The 15,418-nt window shown below is 40.2% G+C and overlaps 1 protein-coding gene across 5 annotated transcripts in view; it reads right to left on the bottom strand.

The window, feature by feature from the left end:
- Positions 1 to 15,418, bottom strand: part of pam (peptidylglycine alpha-amidating monooxygenase) — a 205,006-nt gene that overhangs the window by 113,884 nt on the left and 75,704 nt on the right. For all 5 annotated transcript variants that reach the window (XM_033017373.1, XM_033017370.1, XM_033017369.1 and 2 more), the window contains exons 3-4: positions 14,944 to 15,064; positions 2,778 to 2,835 (exon numbers count right to left, since the gene is read on the bottom strand). In XM_033017373.1, coding sequence (XP_032873264.1) covers positions 2,778 to 2,835; positions 14,944 to 15,064 — 179 coding nt within the window. The remainder of the gene's footprint in view (positions 1 to 2,777; positions 2,836 to 14,943; positions 15,065 to 15,418) is intronic.

Raw genomic sequence — 15,418 nt, 5'->3', positions numbered from 1 at the left:
AGTATGTTTGTAATAATTGCAATCAGATTGTTCTCCTTTTTAAATGTTTAATATTAACTTGTCTAGAATCCCTGAGCAAGCTATCTCCTTCCAGATAAAGGAGAGGAAGCATGAACATGTGAAAAAAGTTTTCTTCATAGTTAGAAATTCGGCAGGGAAACCAAAAGCTCCAGATGCCTAGTTCTTTTCCAATCTTATATATGGCATTTTCAACCTTTTATCAAGTTCAGGCTGCACTGAAACCTAACTGGAATGTGTTTTGTGGAATGGAGTCAAGGAGAGTGATTTAGTTAAATTCTTTGAAGTGCTTCTTCCAAAGAACGGCGTCTTTCTCCCTATCTTTACTAAGCTCGGCTATAAGCAGGGTGGGCTCTTGAATTTTGAGTCATGAGAGTCAAGAGTGTTTAATTGTTATATGTACTGAAAACGGAACATTGACATTCTTACTCACAGCAGCAAAACAGGTCTATAAACACTGTACTCACAGATTAGAAAGAAAACAGTTCAATAATTTTTTTTTTTTAAACAATATTAGTGCAAAATATAGGCCCAAAGTCCCTAGTGCAACCAAGACAGTTTGTAGTCCATAGTTTAGTTGTTGTTTGTAGTGTTCAAGAGCCTAATGATTTTTGGGAACAATACATTTTCAACACAGAGGTCACAGTTTTCAGACTCCTATACCTTTTTCCCGATGGCAGGAGTGAAATGAGAAAGTGGCAAGGGTGATGTGAGTGGTTTTTTTAGACAGCAACTCCCATAGATCCCTTCGATTGTGGGGAGGTCAGTACCCCTGACGGACCAGGCAGTGTCCACCACTTTTTGTAATCTCCTTCGTTCCTGAGTGTTCGAGCTGCCAAACCAGGGGGTGATGTAAATGGCTTTGACGCTGCTAAAGCCACATTATGATTAACAACAGTAAGTTGCTTGACCTCTGGCACTCTTTCTACCCACCACCTGTCCTCCAGATCACAATTTGTTTCTGCTGTTTGTAGATCTGTTTCATTTTCTCCTCTGGACTTGAAGTTTCCAACCGAACAACATATTGTTTTTTTATGGTTAACTAGCTCACAGAACTGCTGGTGAATCTCATCAAATCAATTTGGTGCTTTCTGGTAGAAAGGTCACCAGTGTGTGCAGGTGATAATTGCCGTGTGCGGACGTGGCGCCGACGGACAAGAGGCCGAAGCAAAGAAGTCGGAGCCAAAGAACGGAATGGAAATGAGGCCGAAACGACAATAAACCGACGCCGCCTTTCGGGTAGGTAGCGTTTCGACAAAGCGGCCATTCGGTAAGTTTGCTTTAAGGCGACGCAGCTTTTCGGTTCCTTGGTATTTAGGCGTCCCGCCCTTTCAGTTAGTTTGCATTGAGGCGTCACATCCTTTCAGTTAGTAGGCGTTTCGTCTTCGGACTCTTTCCGTTTGGCGTTTCGGCCTCATTTCCATTCCGTTCTTTGGCTTCGACTTCTTTGCTTCGGCTTCTTGTCTGTCGGCGCCATGTCCGGGCACCGATAATTGTAAGGATCTCGGGTAAGCCAGGCACTCGGGTAAGTCTTTGTGGGACTACTTCTTTGTGCGGTCATTGAGACATTAATTTTCTCGTGGTAACGTTTCTGTTGCCATTCCCATGACAGTTAGTGACCAAGGGCAGAGATGAAAAGTAGACTAAAGGGTGTCAGAATACTGGCAAGAAGGACCGTATCAGTGGTTAACTATAGAACCGTCATGAGAAGCAAAATACTTTTCAGTCCATAGGTTCCCACTACCCTTCTCTTTGATTGGATGTATTCCGCGGCTTTTGACATTTCCCTTTTCTTGCCTTCCATCCCATCACAAACCTAACTTTTTGTTCTCAGTTCTCAGAAACTATTTCTCAACAAATAAGCTGTTTATCATTTTCTGTTCCCAATTTTGGCAATGTCATTGAACTAAAATATGAACGTTCTATTCTACACAAAAACTATCTGAATTTCTCAGTATTTACGATAATTTATTTCACTTTTCCGGTAACCACAGCATTTTACTTTTGTGTGACTTGGCTTTTACATGCTAGTATCAGTTCATATTTTCAATAAATTACAAAGAAAGTTCTCTGGCAATATTTTTTAACCGTATCTATATTGGGAGTTTAGGAATGTACAAAACAACTTTAAAAATTGACACCAGTTAGAGCTCGCATAAATCTTGTGGGCACTGGCATCAAACTTGCAAGGAAGACAGGAAATGAACAAAGTACACAAACTGTATTGCAAGTTCTACTGACTAGTTTCATTATGTTTTGTTTAATGCAATATTTGCGAAAAGTTACAAACATCTGGCAAACATTGTTTTTTTCTGGTATTAATAAAAATCAGTGTCACGTTTAAATTTACCTTAATGAGATATTTGTCCAACATCATTTAGCAGAAAGCACACATTTAATTAGCACTCAAACTTGTTTCTTTCACTCAAAATGTGGATGGATACACCAAAAGTGGCAAATTATAGCTCTTTTATTACACTTAGAATCTAAACCCTGAAATATACGACTCCAAATGCAGTGTGGATACCACTGCAGGATGGCTACTAATGGAAATTCTTTCACTTACAGAGTCTGCAGAAGACAAACATTCAGTCCAATTGCTCCATGAAAACTGCAATTCAGCATAGATGTACAAATGACCTTGAAAGATTGTGCTCCAGTCACTGGGATGCACCATGTTCTCTAAAATAAAATTATTACAGGAGAGCAGACTCAAAACTGAGCTACAATGCGTAATTCATATTGAGACGAACACTCACCTATGTAAGATTTCTGACCTGGTGGCACTGGAACATATGTGCAAAAGTAGCTATCGGGCTGTAAATGAAAGAAATAAAATATTTCTTTAGCCTTATTAAAGATGCAACATTTAAATATAACATTAATTCTAAATTAAATCCATCAACAATTGCGAAATAGGCACATCTGAAGTTTGTTAAAAAAGATTGTAAAGATTTTTAAAAGTTAGTGCTTCCTTATGCTGCACCACAGGAATGGTAGCCTAATGTATAAAAAAAAAGACTAATATAAAGTGAATTAGAAACTAGAAACTACATCGCTTGTGGGGTAAATGCTAGAATTCACTATAAAATATGTAATAACAGAACACTTGAAAAGCATTAATAGGTTTGGACAAAGTCAGGATTGGTTTAAAAAAAGGAAATAATGCTTGACAAATCAACTTTGAGGATTTAACTAGCAGAATAAATAATGGAGGACAAGTGGATGGGATATATTTGAACTTTCAGAAGCTTTAAGGTCCCACATAAGTGGTAAGTGTACTAAATTAATGCTGAAGAATTGGCAGTAATAAAGTGTGGTTAATTGAGAATTGGTCAATATACAGGACACAGAAATAGGAATAAGCAGATCACAGGGCATGTAAATTCACAACATATATCAATAATTTGGATGAGGGTGTTCAATGTAATATCTCCAAGTTTGCAAACAACTAATAGCTGCAGGGAAATGTGAGTATGAAGAGGATGCAAAGATACTCCAATGTGATTTTGACAAGTTGGCTGAGTGGGCAAATGCATAGCACATGCAATTTGATTTGAATGAATGTTAAATTATCCAATTTGGTTCTAAAAACAATAATATTTTGTGCAGTTTAGGTCGCCCCATTAAAGGATATCATAGCTTTAGAGAGGGTGAAGGTTTAGCAGGATGCTGCTTGGATTAAAGGGTATAAGGTTGGCCAAACTTGGATTGTTTTCTCTGGAACTTCGGAGGCAGTCAGAAGTTTTTTTCCATGGTTGAAATGCCATACAGTATGTAAAATCATAGATTTGAGGTGAGAGGGGGAAAGTTTAAAAGAGATGTGTGGGATAAGCTTTTTGTTTTATGCAAAGAGAGGTAGGTGCCTGGAACACACTACCAGGCTGCAGGTGGAGGCAGATATGATAGTGGAGTTTAAATGGCTTTTAAAAAGGCACATGGATATACAGGGAATGGAGGGATATGTATTAAGTGGAGGCAAAGGGAATTAGTTTAATTTGGCATCATGTTTGGCACAGACATCGCGGGCCGAGAGGTCTGGCCCTGTGGTATACTATTCCATGCATGACAAATTATTAGCTGAATGGTGATTGATTGGGAAAAGGAAGGAACAAGAAGACCTGGATGTCCCAATACAGCAATCGATGAGAGATGTTCAAGTGTAGTAGTCAGTTACGGAGGCAAATGGTATATTGGCCGCCACTGCAAAGGATTTGAGTGCAGAGCAAGGATGTATTCTTGCAGCCAAACAGAACCCAGGAATCACCTAGAGATATGTGCACCATTTTGGTCTCTTTATCTGAGTGAAGATGTTCTTGCTCTGGAAGAAGTGCAACAAAGGCTCGCTAGACTGATTTCTTGCATAGCAAGACGGGATGCATTGGGTCAATTCAGCTGAGAGTAACTGAAGTTTAAAATAATGAGAGGGGATTTCATAGAACTGCATAACATTCTAACAGGACATATCAGCTGGACACAGGGCGTTTGTTCCCATTAGCTAGAGATGCCACAATGTCAGGATATGTGTTATGTCATTTAGAACTGTGATTTGGAGACATTTCTTAATCGGAATGTGTTGAACATGTGGAATTCTCTATTCCAAAGGCAATGGAATAAATCATTATAGTCATAAAGTGATACAGTATGGGAACACTGGCCCTTCGGCCCAACTTGCCCACACTGGTCCCAGCTACACTAGTCCCATCTGCCTGCGTTTGGTCCATATCCCTCCAAACCTGTCCTATCCATGTGCCTGTCTAACTGTTTCTTAAACGTTGGGGTAGTCCCAGCCTCAACCACCTCCTTTGGCAGCTTGTTCCATACACCCACCACCCTTTGTGTGAAAAAATCACCCCTCAGATTCTTATTAAACAATCATTAAAGTACATATATTTCTTAATTCTAAAGAGATTAAACGACATGTGGAAAAAGCAAGAAGAGAATGCTGAAATGGATGCTGTTGCAACAATCTTGTTGAATGGGTCAGCAGCCCCAAAGGTCCGAGTGATCTACTTCTACTACTATTTTCCACATTTCTGTAGTCCACAGAACTCCAAAAGACAAACTGGCAGTACAGAACTGATTTCAGCAGCACATTCAACACAGAACATTAGCCACAGAACCACATCTCGCCATGTCTAGACCTGTAAAAACTTTATACATTCCTTTGAAATTGATTCAAATAAAAATGAGCCTTCCGAGCAGAGACATGAAATCCACAAAACTGAGCAATTGGGTATCACAGATTGCATGTCATCTCTGTATTAATAGCACAGAAACAGCAGAACAAAGCATAATTACATAGCATAGCACCAAAGCATAGCATAAAATAAATATCTATCAAGAAAGCCGAGAAATATAGAAACTAACACTCCAGACGTGTGGGAGATAAGTGAATGGCAGAGGGGAAAGGAGGAGCATAACTTGGGTGGTGGAGATGATGGTGTAAACCTGTGAACCGAGATGAAGAAAGAGAGAGAAAATCGCAGGAGTGGGTATTACTTGAAATTGGAGAATTCAAAGTTCGTGTTGCTGGATTATAGGCTACCCAAGCAGAATATGAGGTGCTGTTCTTCCAGTTGTCTTCACTCTGGCAATGGAGGAGGCAAGGAATGGGAATGGAAAGGGGAGTTTAAATATCCAGCAAGTGGGATTCCAGCAGGCCTTGCTGTCAGTGTGTGTTCGACAATACAGTCACCTAGTCTATGCTTGGTCTTATCGATGTCGAATAAACTACTTGGGGCGCAGAGAATGCAAAAGTCACGGTTGGAAGAGGAGCAAATGAACCTCTAACACACCTGGAAGTGCTGCTGGGGTCCCTGGGTGGACGTGATAGAGGCGGTGTAAGGACAAGTAAATAAGGACATCTTCTGCGGTTGCATGGGAAAGTGCCTGTGGAGAACTATACTCGTTCCATTGGGGGGGGGGGCGGTGGAGAGGAAACAAGTTCAGAACTGCAGGGCACAGAGGACAGTCAGTGAGAGCTCCATCTACAACAGCAGGGCAGAACCTAAGTTTATTGAAGAAAGAGAACATCTCAGATGTCCTAGAGTGAAAGTCCCGTCTTGGGACAGATGTGGCAGAGTCTGTGGCATTGAGAGTAAGGGATGGCGTCCTTCCAAGAGGCAGGGTGGGAGAAGGTATAGCCAAAGTAGATGTTAAATGTGTTTGTAGTAGACATCAGTAGATAGCCTGTCCTCTGTTTTGGAGAAAGAGAGGTCAAGAAAGGGGAGAGATGTGTCAGAGATAATCGAAATGAAGTTGATGGCAAGGTAGGTTAGTAGTAAAGTGAATTAAATCAATGAGTTCTGCTCAGGTGCAGGAGGCAGCCCTGAGAAATCATCGATGCAGTAGAGGAATTGTGAATTGGTTGGAACGAGTGGTCAAAATAATAACAAAACGACAGGCATAGCTGGGCCCCTTGACGAAGAAAGTGCAAGAAGTCAAAAGAGAAGTTGTTTGGACAAGTGTCACCAAGTAGAGTAGTTGATGGGAACTGATTGGGTCTCTGTTCAAGAAAGCACCAGTGGGCCCTGAAGCCCTCGAGATGGGAAATGGAGGTGTAAAGGGATGGACATCCATATTAAACAAATAAAAAGGGGGCGAGGAATTGGATGCTATGGAAGTGGTGATAAGCATGTGAAGTATTTCGGATGCTGGTGGGAAGGAACTAGACAAAGGGGGAAAAGGTCGAATTTAGGTATTTGGGGACGGGTTCGGCAGGACAGGAATAGACAGAAACAATGGGTCTGCCAAGGCAATCCTGCTTATGGATTTTGGAAGATAGAAAAAAACAGTGCGGGGTTGGGAAATCGCTGAAGGCAATTGGACTTGGGTGGTTTGGGAGATGGTGATGTATTCATCAGTGGAGTCATGGTCAAGGGAGTAGGTGTAAGGAGATGTTCTGAGAGCTGATGCCTGGCCTCAGCACAGCAGAGATCAGTCTGATAGACTGCAAAGGCATCAGAGATATTGCTTTGTAGAAACTGTGGTTCTTAATGACATAACCACAAGACTGCATATAATTTAGTAACAAGGTCTGATTGGCACAAATAACAATGTGCTGTTTGTTACAAAGGATTAAATTGAATGCGACTACTTTGAAGCCACTGGAAACCCAGTTGTCAAAATAAATAAATGGATTCGATCAAGGGCACCCAGCAATAAAGCACTGATCACATCACTGGATGAATAAACGTTGTCAGCTTTTGTTCCTGTGGTAACATAGTTTCAAGCCTTGATTAATTGGTGTGCTTCACTCTTGACAGCAAAGTTCCAAATTGTTTCCGATTTTGGCTTTTATTTAAAGAAAATATTAATAATTCCAAACATTACAATTTACTTAAGGCATCAATTATTTTTCTTCCCTAGTCCAATTTCTTCCCTTCTACATCTGTGATATTTCCTTGCCCTTGCCACCTATTTTTCATCATTGACATCGATCTATCCACCTGTTATGAGTACATGTCCTTTCTGTAAGTCAACTCCTTCCCTGAAGGGAGGACAAATCTATTTCTCCGTGATTGAAGATGTTCTTGCACGGAACAATCTCTCCTTTTTCACCACTCACATCCTCCAAATAAAAAGTATCTTATCTGAAATGGGATGGAATATATGGAGATTTTTTTGATCCACCTACATGGGTTCATACATCGCAACTTTATGCAACATATTTTCGACTGCATCAATGCAGTTTTGTTCTCTTATCCTAAATTGTGACATTTCAGCACGGTCCACAATTTACTCATTCCATTCTTTCATTTTCAATTTATATAATTTCCTTTGGCTAACTTTAATTTAACTTTCATCCAATTTGGCTAACTTTATGTAAATCTACAATCATGATTCAATATCAAATTTAGTGATTCACATCTCTCGAATTTACCAGTTTCTATTCAAATCACCACTATAATATGTTTAATTTTGTGTACATTCATAGCAAGAGCCAGATAGGGCTCTTAAAGACAGAGGAGTCAGTGGATATGGGGAGAAGGCAGGAACAGGGTACTGATTGTGGAAGATCAGCCATGATCACATTGAATGGCGGTGCTGGCTTGAAGGGCTGAATGGCCTACTCCTGCACCTATTGTTTATTGTCTATTGTCTATCCCACCCTTTTCTTCCATTATCACAATTATTTTATTTGTTTCACTGTCGGTTCCGATCCATCCAATTATCTAATATTCCATTAATTCCATATCTGATTACTGCCATACGTACTCAAACAAAATCTTGGAAAAATATCTAATCCATATATTTAATTGTTTGTTAAAAATGGGATGGTGCAAAGTAATTTAAATGCTTGGTTAATGTAATGGTTGTTTTTAACAAGGAACAGAAACCATTGCGCTGCCGTGAATTTAATGAATAGGCTCTATGAAGCTCAAAGAGAAGAAAATACTCATGAGATTCTTTGAAAATGTAACAGATGGAAGACAAATATAATAAAGTAGATGATTAATGAATGTCACAGTCATGGGGCAAACAGCAGAATTAATAGCCAGCTAGCTTCCAAAAAGAAAGCAAAGAGCAAGGGTAAAGTGTTCGTATCAGAGATCAGTAAGCAGGGTCCCACAATGATGAGATCTGGCATCATTACTGTCCACGGTTTACATTGCCCTCCATAATGTTTGGGAACAAAGACTCATCATTTATTTATTTCCACAATTTGAGATTTGTAATTGAAAAAAATCACATGTGGTTAAAGTGCACATTGTCAGATTTTAATAAAGGCCATTTTTATACATTTTGGTTTCACCATGTAGAAATTACAGCTGTGTTTATACATAGGCCCCCGCATTTAGGGGCACCATAATGAAAGTAGCCATGTTTAGTATTTTGTTGCATATCCTTTGCATGCAATGACCGCTTGAAGTCTGCGATTCATGTACATCACCAGTTGCTGGGTGTCTTCTCTGGTGATGCCCTGCCAGGCCTTTATGCTGTTTATGCTTGATTTGGGGGCTAGTCCAAATCAAGCATAAACAGCATAAAGGCCTGGCAGGGCATCACCAGAGAAGACACCCAGCAACTGGTGATGTACATGAATCGCAGACTTCAAGCGGTCATTGCATTCTCTTCAGCATATAAAAGGCATGCTCATTTGGGTTCAGATCAAGTGGTTGACTTGGCCACTCAAGAACTGACCATTTTTTCGCTTTGAAAAATTCCTTTGTTGCTTTAGCAGTATGTTTGGGAACATTGTCTTGCTGTAGAATGAACTGTCGGCCAGTGAGTTTTGAGGCATTTATTTGAACTTAAGCAGATAGGATGTATCTATACACCACAGAATTCATTATGCTACTGCCATCAGCAGTTCTATCATCAATCAAGAGATGTGAGCCAGTACCTTCAGCAGTCATACATGCCCAGGCCATAACACTCCCACCACCGTGTTTCACAGATGACGTGGTATGCTTTGGATCTGGGGCAGTTCCTCCTCTCCTCCATACTTTGCTCTTGCCATCACTCCGATATAAGTTAATCTTCGTTTCATCTGTCCACAAGACCTTTTTCCAGAACAGTGGTTGTGCTTTTAAGTACTTCTTGGCGATGTAATCTGGCCATCCTATTTTTGCAGCTAACCAATGGTTTGCATCTTGCAGTGTAGCCTCTGTATTTCTGTTCATGAAGTGGACATTGACAAATCCACACCTCACTCCTGAAGAGTGTTTCTGATCTGTCGGACAGGTGTTTGGGGATATTTCTTTATTATAGCCAGAATTCTTCTGTCATCAGCTGTGGAGGTTTTCCTTGTCCCGCCAGTCCCTTTGCGATTAGTAAGCTCAACAGTGCTCTCTTTCTTCTTAATGATGTTCCAAACAGTTGATTTTGGTAAGCCTAAGGTTTGGCTGATGTCTCAAACGGTTTTATTCTTGATTCTCAGCCTCATAATGGCTTCTTTGACTTTCATTGGCCAAATTTGTTCCTCATGTTGATAAACAGCAAATAAAGTTTCCAAAGGTGATGGAAAGACTGGAGGAAAGACTAGAAGTTGAGAGCTCTCTTATACCTACATTGAGGCAATGAACCTACATTAAAGAGGCAATCTACACACCTGAGCAATTACAAATGCCTGTGAAGCCATGTGTCCCAAACATTATGGTGCCCTGAAATGAGGGGGGCCCTGTATAAACACAGCAGTAATTTGTACATGGTGAAACCAAAATGCATAAAAAATGGCCTGTAATGAAATCTGACAATGTGCACTTTAACCACATGTGATTTTTTCTATAACAAATCTCAAATTGTGGAGTACAGAGGCAAATAAATAAATGATGGGTCTTTGTCCCAAACATTATGGAGGGCATTGTATATCCTAAATTATTGGATGGCACTATATTTTGTGTTGTGGGAAGGGGAGACTACCAAGGAGGCCTGTAACAAATTAAAAGATGATATTATCAAACAAGGAAAATTGGCATATCATTGGCAAATTCACTCAGCAAAGACAAATAAGGAGGTCACAATGAAAAATGAGGATTGGAATCAGGTAGGCACAGCAATCTTCAGTACATGTGGCAACAGATTTACAAGGCCAATTACAAAAGCAAACCATGCATTATTTAAAGGGCAATGTAGGTACGTGTCTGTGGCATATCATGTAAAGGAATGCCTTGAAAAGAATGAATTAAAAAAACAAGTTGTCACAAGAAATGCAACATTATACCAATTAGGAAATAGAGAAAAGTTCTGGTCCCTTTTGAAAAGTGAAGGTTTAGAATTAACTTTTAATAATAATAATAATAATAAATTTTATTTATGGGCGCCTTTCAAGAGTCTCAAGGACACCTTACAAAAATTTAGCAGGTAGAGGAAAAACATGTAAGGGGAATGAAATAAATAGTAGAGACATGACTAGTACACAAAGTAAAGACAGAATACAATTCAAAACACAATATGAGGCAATTAATGCACAGATGAAAAGGGAGGGGGACGTGGGGCTAAGGATAGGCAGAGGTGAAGAGATGGGTCTTGAGGCGGGACTGGAAGATGGTGAGGGACACGGAATTGCGGATCAGTTGGGGGAGGGAGTTCCAGAGCCTGGGAGCTTCCCTGGAGAAGGCTGTCCCCAAAACTGCGGAGGTTGGACTTGTGGATGGAGAGGAGACCGGCTGATGTGGATCTGAGGGACCGTGAGGGTTGGTAGGGGGAGAGGAGGTCAGTGAGATATGGGGGGGCCAGATGGTGGAGGGCTTTGTAGGTGAGGATCAGGATTTTGTAGGTGATCCGGTGGGAGATGGGAAGCCAGTGAAGTTGTTTGAGGACTGGAGTGATGTGATGCCAGGATTTGGTGTGGGTGATGAGTCAGGCGGCTGCGTTCTGGACCAGTTGGAGTCGGTTGATGTAGGTGGAGCTGATGCCAAGGAGAAGTGAGTTGCAATAGTCCAGTCGGGAGGAGATGAAGGCATGGATGAGTCTTTCAGCAGCGGGAGGTGTGAGAGAGGGTCTGAGTTTGGCGATGTTGCGGAGATGAAAGAAGGAGGTTTTAATGACATGGCGGATGTGAGGCTCAAGGGAGAGGGTGGAATCAAAGATCACGCCAAGGTTGCGGGCCTTGGGAGATGGGGAGACAGTGGTGCCGTCGATGGTGAGAGTGGGGTTATTGATTTTGCTGAGTGTGGCTTTGGAGCCTATGAGGAGGAATTCTCTTATCGCTGTTGAATTTGAGGAAGTTATGTTGCATCCAGGTTTTATAGCTGACAAACAGGAGTTGATATGGGAGAGGGGGGGGTTGTGGGGGGATTTGGTGCCGAGGTAGATCTGGGTGTCATCGGCGTAACAGTGGAAGTCCAGGTTGAAGTGGTGGAGTATCTGACCAAGGGGGAGGATGTAGATGATGAAGAGGAGGGGGCCGAGTACGGAGCCTTGGGGAATGCCTTCAGTGACTGTGGCTGTAGCAGAGGTGTGGTTGTGGAGAGAGATGAAGTGGGATCTGTTGGAAAGGTAGGAACGGAGCCAGCTGAGTGCAGAGCCTTCAATGCCGAGGTCTTTGAGTCTGGTGAGCAGGATGTTATGGTTCACCGTATCGAAGGCTGCACTCAGGTCGAGGAGGATGAGGATGTTGAGGGAATCAGATTATCAAAGTTTGTGGAAGAGTGAAAAGAGTGCATTTCAGACTGGAGAAAACAAAATTGAAGGACAAAGGGAATTTTATTCAGTACGGTGAGAATTTGCACTTCACTATCATTGGAAACGGTTGAGATAAATATATATTAATTTAGGAAAAGACGAGAATAACACAAACAGAAGAAGCAAAGAGAAAACATGCTGATAGAGATAAATGGAAGAAGTCAGAAAGAGAATTGATTATAGCGTAAAGACCAGTATGGATAGATTAGGCCAAATGGAGTGTCATTTTGTACATTGTCTGAAGAAGGGTTTCGGCCCGAAACGTTGCCTATTTCCTTCGCTCCATAGATGCTGCTGCACCCGCTGAGTTTCTCCAGCTTTTTTGTGTACCTGTCATTTTATACATGCTGGCCATTTTATGTAAACTGTGAGGCACACGTTTATTACATATTTATTATGGGTCTATATTCTTGTTAGATGGTCTTTGGCTGCGATTATAGACAATAGACAATAGGTGCAGGAGCAGGCCATTCGGCCCTTCGAGCCAGCACCGCCATTCAATGTGATCATGGCTGATCATCCCCAATCAGTACCCCATTGCTGCCTTCTCCCCATATCCGCTGACTCCACTATCTTTAAGAGCCCTATCTAGCTCTCTCTTGAAAGTATCCAGAGAATCGGCCTCCACCGTCCTCTGAGGCAGAGAATTCCACAGACTCACAACTCTCTGTGAGAAAAAGTGTTTCCTCGTCTCCGTTCTAAATGGCTTACCCCTTATTCTTAAACTGTGGCCCTTGGTTCTGGACTCCCCCAACACCAGGAACATGTTTCCTGCCTCTAGCGTGTCTAAACCCTTAAGAAACATATAAGATTCCTAAATTACAAAATTCCTAAATTACTAAAAACTCTTCAAACTATTTAAGTTTACAACAGCCATCTGGATCTATTAGACTTCCAAGTATCTGGTTTCTCTCAACCCTAAACACTAAAAACAAAATGAGATGAAAATTTTATTTGGAAAACAAATCAACATCCAATCACTCTGCAGTGCAATTACAACATTAACACATTAAAGCTAATTGCATGCAGATAGATGAAGCCTCGAGTTACGTATTTACAAAATTCTACTTACATTCGCATACTTTGGTCTAAATTTCCCTTTAGAATTTACTAGTTGATTTGAAGAGTGACAAATACCTATTCTTCACACGATCCCAGATAATAAATTTTGAGAGATTATTCTATCCTGGACAGGCACACAGATTTGTTATGTCCTGTTGTAATTTGATATCAACATCTTTTTGTTACTTTACTGCTCTAGTTATGAGTAGCCAGATTCTAAAATGTTCTATTCAAACATATTTTAAAATCACTTAAGGATCCTGGCTTGTTTACTTGATTATAATTCAGCTTTTTGTTTTTAATGACCTCACATTTGAGCAGATATTTGCAAAACCCTGCAAAATTACGAGCACAAGCCGCATCTATGAGTCATCCTTTCTGCAGAGCAATTCCTTTTCAATTGTGCAATACTGGATCAGTTGCTGCAGTCTCTCAAGGATTTAGCACAGAATGATGCATAAAGATCATAACTGCCTGTGAATGTGAAAAAATGAATTCAGCTAAAGGTTCACGGAGAGCACATCTTGTCAAATATATGTCGAAATGTCAGTGTCCGTGCCAAAATGCAATACGCACAAAGTCTGGTCCTATGGCTGTAACAGAGGCAATGACAATCCTAAACTAAAGATGGAACTTCTGACTCATCTTTCATTAACAACATTTGTCCACGACATCACTCCTCTGCTGTTTGTAAAATCTAACCATTTTTCATATCTCTTCCCATGAGTTAAGTCTCATTGGCCCATTGCCACAAAAACTATTATCTGATTGATGATACGTTGGTATAGGCTTAATAACAATTTCTGAGGTAAATGTTTACCATATATTGTATATAATACCACTTACAGTATGGATTTTACCGAACGGGATACAGATTAAAAGAAAGCCACTAAACAGTTTTAGAGTCACAAAAGACTGTAGATGATGGATTCTGGAGATAAAAGGGCAGAGATGTAATACCAGAGTTTACAACATGGAAATTGGCAATGATAAGCAATAAAATTAAGCATGCTAGAACAGAGCAATGGAAATACTCGAGTAAGATGCCGGAGCAATTTGTTAAAAATTGTTTCGCGATTTTAGAAATTATGGGCAAGCAAAAGTTGGTGCGATTTAGAACATGACTGCAGAGTTTACGATGGCTCCATGTTTATTGAAGGAGACTGTGTGGGTTCAACCATTGGAGTAATCGAGACCATGGATTGGGTTTTCAACACCAGATGATAAAAGGCAGGTATAGAATAAGGCAATTAGCAGTTTTGGATTATAATTGCCATTGTTACACGACTGAACCTGACGTGCATTGCCTTCTTTATAGAGATATGGATATGTGGCATCCCAGTCAAGATTGTGAACAGTAAGACAGTTGCCAAGCAAAGGAATAGTCTGTGGCTAAAAAGTACAAGTTCTAAAGACAGCCAAAGTTAATAGTTGACAATTTAGAGACATTGGTAGTATCAAAAAAGGTAGTGTTAATGCATCTCTTCAGCATATGTGTGGGATACAGTTACTGAATGACAGCAGGTTGTTGATAATTAAACACCCAAGAATAGATCTGCAGATAGAAGATAATAAAAACAGTTGGCCATTTAACTAAAATCCAACATTTAGTATTCTTCCTGTAAATTTTAGCAGACTATTACAATTAAGTGATACAATTTAATTCTGTAAAATGCACTCAAAAGAAGCGTAAGGTGAATGACAATACTAATTGATATACATGAAACCAACCATCAAAGGTGTCACTCCAGGCATTCTAACTTCAAGCTTAAAGTTCGGAGAGTCTGGTGATATCTCTGGATGACTGCTTTTGGAACAATCTGAATTGAATGCCCATGGGCTTTGTTGATGTCTGGAGAAAAAAAAATTACTTTTTTGAAAAAAAAGTTTTAGCAAAAATGTTCAGGAAAAAAACAAATTTATAAAATCCAGTCTGGTAGATTAATGAATTAATTAATATGTATGTCAAATAAATGGTTTATAACTAGAAAACACTTTCCTGTCTGATAAGAGAGCCTTCAAGAAAACATTTACTTAAAAGACAATGAAGATGTTTTTTTACAATTAGAGTGCTTCCACAGCAAATTTTGAAACAGTTTAAATGATTATATTATTGAGTACAATGGAAGCATATATTTTTGTTTAAAAGTGAAGAAGCACGAGCATGTGAATACATTAATTAGCAAAGCATGCCTTAATAGTCACA

The sequence above is a fragment of the Amblyraja radiata genome, chromosome 3, assembly GCF_010909765.2.
Source record: "Amblyraja radiata isolate CabotCenter1 chromosome 3, sAmbRad1.1.pri, whole genome shotgun sequence".
NCBI classification, from domain to species: Eukaryota; Metazoa; Chordata; class Chondrichthyes; order Rajiformes; family Rajidae; genus Amblyraja; species Amblyraja radiata.
The sequence above is the reverse complement of the archived record's forward strand: the minus strand, read 5'-3'. Positions and strand labels throughout refer to the sequence as shown.